Below are 9733 nucleotides of genomic sequence, written 5' to 3' on the forward strand. Positions count from 1 at the left end.
TAATACATGTTTTTTTCAGACATTACATTTCTTCGTGACAGACCGTGGTGATGGATGGAAAGGACATTTTCCTTTCATTAAAGGGTGAGATATTGTGTATTCTATAATAATTTAAGATCCATAAATATTTGTTGCAAAATAATGAAAGCTTAATGTAGATCAGATAGAGCATGATCAGCAGGGCGGGCGATAGAGTACACAACTGTATCAACGGCTTCAATTTCTGACAAAATAATATTATCAATGTATACAATATATTTGTTTATTAAACCTACCAACATATAACACAATATTGAGATACTAAAAAATGTTTATGCAACCTGTGGACTGATCTAGACTATGTTGAAATAATCTAAATGAATGCAGCGACCACTTCATTAAAAACTATAGATGCATTTGACCGTAGACCATTTTGTTTTTTATAATGGTTACATGTTCAGTACACACCCCTGCATTCTATATTTTAAAGTTGGTCTTCAAATTAAGTGTGTGTCTGTCAAGTTTAAGTTAGTGCAAGCATTCAGTACCACTGTTTTTGATCAGCTCTTGACATTGCCCATAACAGCCATAGAAACGGTATGGATGAGACATAACCTTCTGAGAATTCTGTGGGGTTGGGATTATGTAAAGATGTTTCAGTGGTGCGTTGTACAATCAAGATTGAGATGGCAATGATAGAACAAATATGTATTACTGAATCAAGTGCTCCGTCCGTGGTGTTAGGTTCTGAACAGAGTAAAAGTCAAACCAAGTTTATTCACCCACTGGGTCATACAGCTGCAAAGGCAATAATACCAGCACATATTTATACCTTCCGACAAGGTGTTAGTTATCTTCTTGCATGTTTAAGATGGACATTATTCTCTGCTAGTCCGTAACACTGTAGGTCCCTCTTACTGGTATTGGCATGGCCCTGCCAAAATCTAGGACCCTCAAAGTTGTGGAAATGTGTGAGGTCTAGAATCGGATGGCCCCCCCTCCCAGCAATGTCTTCTCTCTTCATCTGTTGACCTTATCTCAAGTTGAATTCCACATCCCTCATGGTCCTGATTCCTCAGCAACTCGTCTCTCTTATCAAGAACTGATACTAGACTGTTTCCCTTTGCCTCCCTCCTTAAGAACATTCATATTCAATTATAACATATGTGAACAAAATATCAACTTTGTGCACTTCCCTGTTCTCAATCAGTAACTTTCCACACATCTAGTTCTGTCACACCCTGATCTGTTTCACCTGTCTTTGTGCATGTCTCCACCGCCCTCCTGGTGTCGCACATCTTCCCCATTATCCCCAGTGTATTTATACCTGTGTTCTCTGTTTGTCGGTTGCCAGTTCATCTGGTCTTGTCAGGTCTTACCAGCGTGTTTTCCTGTCTCCCTACATTATCAAGTCTTGTTTCCTAGTTTCCTCGGTTCTGACCATTCTGCCTGCCCTGACCCCGAGCCTGCCTGCCGTTCTTTACCAGCCAGCCGTTCTGTACCTGCCTGACTGACCCATTTACGAATCTCTGCCCGTCCTGTCCCCGAGCATGCCTGCGGTTCTGTACCTTATTGACTCTGCCCTGGATTATGTCCTTCTGCCTGCATTTGACCTGTCTTCTGCCTGCATCTGGGTATCCTGAGTTCTGATAAGTTCCTCTTGACCCCTAACATTCCTCATACATGTAAAGTAATCAATAAGTTCTAGTACGGTAACATGAATAAGTATATTTCAAGCTAGAATCCAACAATGGTTTTCAAACCTCTCCTCTTGGACCCACAGATGTTCCACTATTTTATTGTAGCCCCAGGGCTTGATGACAAGTTGAATCACTTGTGCTAGAGTGGGGAAGTTCAACGATATGGAATGGCTGGGAGTCCCTGAGAAGAGGTTTGAAAACCCTTGCTCTATGTAACCATGTTTTGCAGAATTGGGTTGAACATGTTTAGATTTGTTGTTGGCATAAACTGCTTCATCCCCTCTGACTGCTTCAATCAATGGAAATTAAACCACAGAGCTGACATTATTTTTTGAAAGGGAAATGCTGCTATTGCTGGGGATTTCCCTGCAGGGCGTGGAAGAAAACTGATTGTGGTACTATCCTATCATTGTAGAGGTCATTAGCTGAGCTTAAAATGGAAAGTGAAACCACTAGCCACTCATAAAGACATCTGACCTGCTCTCAGCAGTAGCACACACTTCAAACAAACATGAGGACAGCAACGTTGATCCTGTTTTGTGTCACAGTCTTCGGAGCTGGACTTGCTCAATCCCCTGGTAAGTAAGCTTCTTCAATTAATAGAGGACATTTGTATATCTCCCATTTCTATTTCATGTGTTCATTTAATACATTCTTACCATTATGTGATTTCATATGTACCTTAAGCACAATTTCCAGTGTCGATGTGGATACCTTGATAAGTGAATAGCAGAGTCAGATGTTGAAAGCTAGTAATAACAATTACCTTTAGTTTTTTGTTGTAATGGGACTATATCTTAACTGTCGTTCTTTCAAATCAATAGGTGGAAGATCTGAGAAATGTCTATGCAGGGGGAAACTAATGCAGTCTGTGAGGATAAAACGCATCCAGAAGTTAGAGATGTACCCAAATACTGTCTTCTGTGCAAAGACAGAACTGATGTGAGTATAATATAATAAGTGATGTGAGTATAATAATGAGTAATAATAATGTAGTAATAATAATAATGAGTAATAATAATAATGAGTAATAATAATGTAGTAATAATAATAATGAGTAATAATAATGTAGTAATAATAATGAGTAATAATAATGTAGTAATAATAATAATGAGTAATAATAATGTAGTAATAATAATAATGAGTAATAATACATTTACATTACATTTAAGTCATTTAGCAGACGCTCTTATCCAGAGCGACTTACAAATTGGTGCATTCACCTTATGACATCCAGTGGAACAACCACTTTACAATAGTGCATCTAAATATTTTAAGGGGGGGGTGAGAAGGATTACTTTATCCTATCCTAGGTATTCCTTAAAGAGGTGGGGTTTCAGGTGTCTCCGGAAGGTGGTGATTGACTCCGCTGTCCTGGCGTCGTGAGGGAGTTTGTTCCACCATTGGGGAGCCAGAGCAGCGAACAGTTTTGACTGAGCTGAGCGGGAACTGTACTTCCTCAGTGGTAGGGAGGCGAGCAGGCCAGAGGTGGATGAACGCAGTGCCCTTATTTGGGTGTAGGGCCTGATCAGAGCCTGGAGGTACTGAGGTGCCGTTCCCCTCACAGCTCCGTAGGCAAGCACCATGGTCTTGTAGCGGATGCGAGCTTCAACTGGAAGCCAGTGGAGAGAGCGGAGGAGCGGGGTGACGTGAGAGAACTTGGGAAGGTTGAACACTAGACGGGCTGCGGCGTTCTGGATGAGTTGTAGGGGTTTAATGGCACAGGCAGGGAGCCCAGCCAACAGCGAGTTGCAGTAATCCAGACGGGAGATGACAAGTGCCTGGATTAGGACCTGCGCCGCTTCCTGTGTGAGGCAGGGTCGTACTCTGCGGATGTTGTAGAGCATGAACCTACAGGAACGGGCCACCGCCTTGATATTAGTTGAGAACGACAGTTTGTTGTCCAGGATCACGCCAAGGTTCTTAGCGCTCTGGGAGGAGGACACAATGGAGTTGTCAACCGTGATGGCGAGATCATGGAACGGGCAGTCCTTCCCGGGAGGAAGAGCAGCTCCGTCTTGCCGAAGTTCAGCTTGAGGTGGTGATCCGTCATCCACACTGATATGTCTGCCAGACATGCAGAGATGCGATTCGCCACCTGGTCATCAGAAGGGGGAAAGGAGAAGATTAATTGTGTGTCGTCTGCATAGCAATGATAGGAGAGACCATGTGAGGTTATGACAGAGCCAAGTGACTTGGTGTATAGCGAGAATAGGAGAGGGCCTAGAACAGAGCCCTGGGGGACACCAGTGGTGAGAGAGCGCGTGGTGAGGAGACAGATTCTCGCCACGCCACCTGGTAGGAGCGACCTGTCAGGTAGGACGCAATCCAAGCGTGGGCCGCGCCGGAGATGCCCAACTCGGAGAGGGTGGAGAGGAGGATCTGATGGTTCACAGTATCGAAGGCAGCCGATAGGTCTAGAAGGATGAGAGCAGAGGAGAGAGAGTTAGCTTTAGCGGTGCGGAGCGCCTCCGTGATACAGAGAAGAGCAGTCTCAGTTGAATGACTAGTCTTGAAACCTGACTGATTTGGATCAAGAAGGTCATTCTGAGAGAGATAGCGGGAGAGCTGACCAAGGACGGCACGTTCAAGAGTTTTGGAGAGAAAAGAAAGAAGGGATACTGGTCTGTAGTTGTTGACATCGGAGGGATCGAGTGTAGGTTTTTTCAGAAGGGGTGCAACTCTCGCTCTCTTGAAGACGGAAGGGACGTAGCCAGCGGTCAGGGATAAGTTGATGAGCGAGGTGAGGTAAGGGAGAAGGTCTCCGGAAATGGTCTGGAGAAGAGAGGAGGGGATAGGGTCGAGCGGGCAGGTTGTTGGGCGGCCGGCCGTCACAAGACGCGAGATTTCATCTGGAGAGAGAGGGGAGAAAGAGGTCAGAGCACAGGGTAGGGCAGTGTGAGCAGAACCAGCGGTGTTGTTTGACTTAGCAAACGAGGATCGGATGTCGTCGATCTTCTTTTCAAAATGGTTGACGAAGTCATCTGCAGAGAGGGAGGAGGGGGGGGAGGGGGAGGAGGATTCAGGAGGGAGGAGAATGTGGCAAAGAGCTTCCTAGGGTTAGAGGCAGATGCTTGGAATTTAGAGTGGTAGAAAGTGGCTTTAGCAGCAGAGACAGAGGAGGAAAATGTAGAGAGGAGGGAGTGAAAGGATGCCAGGTCCGCAGGGAGGCGAGTTTTCCTCCATTTCCGCTCGGCCTTCCGGAGCCCTGTTCTGTGAGCTCGCATTGAGTCGTCAAGCCACGGAGCGGGAGGGGAGGACCGAGCCGGCCTGGAAGATAGGGGACATAGAGAGTCAAAGGATGCAGAAAGGGAGGAGAGGAGGGTTGAGGAGGCAGAATCAGGAGATAGGTTGGAGAAGGTTTGAGCAGAGGGAAGAGATGATAGGATGGAAGAGGAGAGAGTAGCGGGGGAGAGAGAGCGAAGGTTGGGACGGCGCGATACCATCCGAGTAGGGGCAGTGTGGGAAGTGTTGGATGAGAGCGAGAGGGAAAAGGATACAAGGTAGTGGTCGGAGACTTGGAGGGGAGTTGCAATGAGGTTAGTGGAAGAACAGCATCTAGTAAAGATGAGGTCGAGCGTATTGCCTGCCTTGTGAGTAGGGGGGAAGGTGAGAGGGTGAGGTCAAAAGAGGAGAGGAGTGGAAAGAAGGAGGCAGAGAGGAATGAGTCAAAGGTAGACGTGGGGAGGTTAAAGTCGCCCAGAACTGTGAGAGGTGAGCCGTCCTCAGGAAAGGAGCTTATCAAGGCATCAAGCTCATTGATGAACTCTCCGAGGGGACCTGGAGGTCGATAAATGATAAGGATGTTAAGCTTGAAAGGGCTGGTAACTGTGACAGCATGAAATTCAAAGGAGGCGATAGACAGATGGGTAAGGGGAGAAAGAGAGAATGACCACATGGGAGAGATAAGGATCCCTATGCCACCACCCCGCTGACCAGAAGCTCTCGGGGTGTGCGAGAACACGTGGGCGGACGAAGAGAGAGCAGTAGGAGTAGCAGTGTTATCTGTGGTGATCCATGTTTCTGTCAGTGCCAAGAAGTCGAGGGACTGGAGGGAGGCATAGGCTGAGATGAACTCTGCCTTGTTGGCTGCAGATCGGCAGTTCCAGAGGCTACCGGAGACCTGGAACTCCACGTGGGTCGTGCGCGCTGGGACCACCAGATTAGGGTGGCAGCGGCCACGCGGTGTGGAGCGTTTGTATGGTCTGTGCAGAGAGGAGAGAACAGGGATAGACAGACACATAGTTGACAGGCTACAGAAGAGGCTACGCTAATGCAAGGAGATTGGAATGACAAGTGGACTACACGTCTCGAATGTTCAGAAAGTTAAGCTTACGTAGCAAGAATCTTATTGACTAAAATTATTAAAAATGATACAGTACTGCTGAAGTAGGCTAGCTGGCAGTGGCTGCGTTGTTGACTTTGTAGGCTAGCTGACAGTGGCTGCGTTGTTGACACTACACTAATCAAGTCGTTCCGTTGAGTGTAGTAGTTTCTACAGTGCTGCTATTCGGGGCTAGCTGGCTAGCTAGCAGTGTTGATTACGTTACGTTGCGTTAAAAGAACGACAATAGCTGGCTAGCTAACCTAGAAAATCGCTCTAGACTACACAATTATCTTTGATACACAGACGGCTATGTAGCTAGCTATGTAGCTAGCTACGATCAAACAAATCAAACCGTTGTGCTGTAATGAAATGAAATGAAAAATGTGATACTACCTGTGGAGCGAAGCGGAATGCGACCGGGTTGTTGAGTGCGGAAGTTCTATTCAGTAGACGTTGGCTAGCTGTTGGCTAGCTAGCAGTGTCTCCTACGTTAAGGACGACAAATAGCTGGCTAGCTAACCTCGGTAAATTAAGATAATCACTCTAAGACTACACGCTCTAAACTACACAATTATCTTGGATACGAAGACAGCAAAGACAACTATGTCGCTAGCTAACACTACACTAATCAAGTCGTTCAGTTAATAATAATGAGTAGTAATAATAATGTAGTAATAATAATGTTGTAATAATAATAATGAGTAATAATAATGTAGTAATAATAATAATGAGTAATAATAATGTAGTAATAATAATAATGAGTAATAATAATGTAGTAATAATAATAATGAGTAATAATAATGAGTAGTAATAATAATGTAGTAATAATAATGTTGTAATAATAATAATGAGTAATAATAATGTAGTAATAATAATAATGAGTAATAATAATGTAGTAATAATAATAATGAGTAATAATAATGTAGTAATAATAATAATGAGTAATAATAATGTAGTAATAATAATAATGAGTAATAATAATGTAGTAATAATAATAATGAGTAATAATAATGTAGTAATAATAATAATGTAGTAATAATAATGTAGTAATAATAATAATGAGTAATAATAATGTAGTAATAATAATAATGAGTAATAATAATGTAGTAATAATAATAATGAGTAATAATAATGAAGTAATAATAATAATGAGTAATAATAATGAAGTAATAATAATGAGTAATAATAATGTAGTAATAATAATAATGAGTAATGATAATGTAGTAATAATAATAATGAGTAATAATAATGTAATAATAATAATGTAGTAATAATAATAATGTAATAATAATGAGTAATAATAATGTAGTAATAATAATGTAGTAATAATAATAATGTAGTAATAATAATAATGAGTAATAATAATGTAGTAATAATAATAATGAGTAATAATAATGAGTAATAATAATGTAGTAATAATAATAATGAGTAATAATAATGAGTAGTAATAATAATGTAGTAATAATAATGTTGTAATAATAATAATAATGTAGTAATAATAATGTAGTAATAATAATGATGAGTAATAATAATGTAGTAATAATAACAATGAGTAATAATAATGAGTAATAATAATAATGAGTAATAATAATGTAGTAATAATAATAATGAGTAATAATTATATTTCTACTCAGATAGTATGGAAGTGAGACTAAACATATATATATATATTTTCTTTGTAGTGCCACAATGAAGAATGGTAAGAAAAAGTGTCTGAACCCAGAGGGCAAACTAGGAAAAAGATTCCTGATGAGAACAAGGTAAAACACTTCCCCATCAAACCTTTCCTCAATGTAACTTGCAATGGACCATTTTTATCCTAAAGTAAAAGTTCCTTACTTGCATTTCAGACTGGAGGTGCAACAGAAGCGAAAAGGAGGACTGGGAAGGAAGAACAAAAATCCTTCTAATCCCTGAGTTGGTACAGAATTAGAAAATAGATTAAAGCCTCACACCTACAAGTGTGCATTGGTCAAGCTGGAGACTTTCTCTGTCACTGCAGCCTGTCTGGAGGTGGTTCCTTCCTGGAGGAGGTGGTTCCTTACTGGAATACGTTCATAGTACACAATGTGTCCATGCATTCCGTTCCCATGTAAACAGGAGAACGGGCCAAGATGTTGTCACAGAGACTTACCTCAATGGTTCTCACAATTGTTTATGGATATTTGTTTTAAATGTGTTCATGACAGTGAATGTTTGTGTGGGTTATATCACTACTTTATTTACAGTATGTGTCTATGATTAGCTTCAGAATATAATGTAGCACGTTCTTGCTCTGGGGCAATAGATTTGTTACAAATCACCCATATCATAACAGCTGTTGTGTACTTGCATTAATCTTATAGATATAAATATATATATAGTTCTATACTGAACACCCAATATAAATGCAACATGTCAAGTTTTGGTCCCATGTTTCATGAGCTGAAATAAAAGATTCCCAAAAATTTCCAAACGCACAAAAAGCTTGTTTCTCTCAAATTTTGTGCAAACATTTTTTCATCCCTGTTAGTGAGCATTTCTCCTTTTCCATGATAATCCACCCACCTGACAGGTGTGACATATCAAGAAACTGATTAAACAGCAGGACATGGGAAATAACTAAGCACCAACTGTGTGTGGTGGTGATGGAAAACTTAACTCCTAACTTGGGGGAGATTATTTTGTTAACGAGGGAAATCTGTGATTAAACAGCACGATCATTACATAGGTGCACCTTGTGCTGGGGAAAATTAAATGAGCAGTTTTGTCACATAACACAATGCCACAGATGTCTCCATTTTGAAGGAGCGTGCAATTGGCCTGCTGACTGCAGGAATGGCCACCAGAGCTATTGCCAGAATATTTAATGTTAATTTCTCTACCATAAGCCACCTCAAATAATTTTAGAGAATTTGAAAGTACGTCCAACCGGCCTCACAACTGCAGACCATGTGTGTAACCATGCCAGCCCAGGAGCTCCACATCCGGCTTCATCACCTGCGGGATAGTCTGAGATGAGCCCCCCTTACAGCTGATCAAACTGTGGGTTTGCACAACCTACAAATTTCTGCATCAAACTCCCGACTGCAGTGGGCAAATGCTCACCTTCGATGGCCACTTTGTGGATGAATCCCAGTTTCAACTACCAGGCGTTGTGTGGGCTAGCGTTTTGCTGATGTCAACATTGTGAACAGAGTGCCCCTTGGTGGCAGTGGTATTATGGTATGGGCAGGCATAAGCTACAGAAAATGAATGCACAGAGAAGACGAGATCCTTGTGGTGCCATTCATCCTCCGCCATCACCTCATGTTTCAGCATGATTATGCACGGCACCATGTTGCAAAGATCTCTACACAATTCCTGGAAGCTGAAAATGTCCCAGTTCTTCCGTGGCCTGCATACTCACCAGACATATCATCCATTGAGCATGTTTGGGATGCTCTGGATTGACGTTTACGACTGCATTTTCCAGTTCCTGCCAATATCGAGCAACTTCGCACAGCCAATGAAGATGAGTGGGACAACATTCCACAGTCCACAATCATCAGCCTGATTCAATCAAGTGATTCTTTTTTTTGGATCTACTAATACATAATTATTATGAAGAAAACCATCTCATTAATCTACTTGTTTAAACTGCTGTTGAAGTTGGATTTGTCATAAAAATCTGTACATGTTACACGCGCCAACACAATAACGCACAGACGTTTTTCCTTAAAGTATGACACTGTTTTCCAAAGTGTGA

The 9733-nt window shown here is 41.8% G+C and overlaps 1 protein-coding gene across 1 annotated transcript; it reads left to right on the forward strand.

Annotated features, from left to right (window-relative positions):
- The first annotated feature begins 1469 nt into the window (after positions 1–1469).
- On the forward strand, positions 1470–8455 carry LOC124007364 (permeability factor 2-like). The gene is made up of 5 exons (XM_046317865.1): positions 1470–1613; positions 2095–2257; positions 2504–2621; positions 7689–7766; positions 7857–8455. Exons 2-5 carry the CDS (start codon positions 2191–2193, stop codon positions 7921–7923), a joined length of 330 nt encoding a protein of 109 aa, XP_046173821.1. The 5' UTR covers positions 1470–1613; positions 2095–2190; the 3' UTR covers positions 7924–8455.
- The last annotated feature ends 1278 nt before the right edge of the window (positions 8456–9733 follow it).

Source organism: Oncorhynchus gorbuscha, linkage group LG20, assembly GCF_021184085.1.
Source record: "Oncorhynchus gorbuscha isolate QuinsamMale2020 ecotype Even-year linkage group LG20, OgorEven_v1.0, whole genome shotgun sequence".
Taxonomy (NCBI): domain Eukaryota; kingdom Metazoa; phylum Chordata; class Actinopteri; order Salmoniformes; family Salmonidae; genus Oncorhynchus; species Oncorhynchus gorbuscha.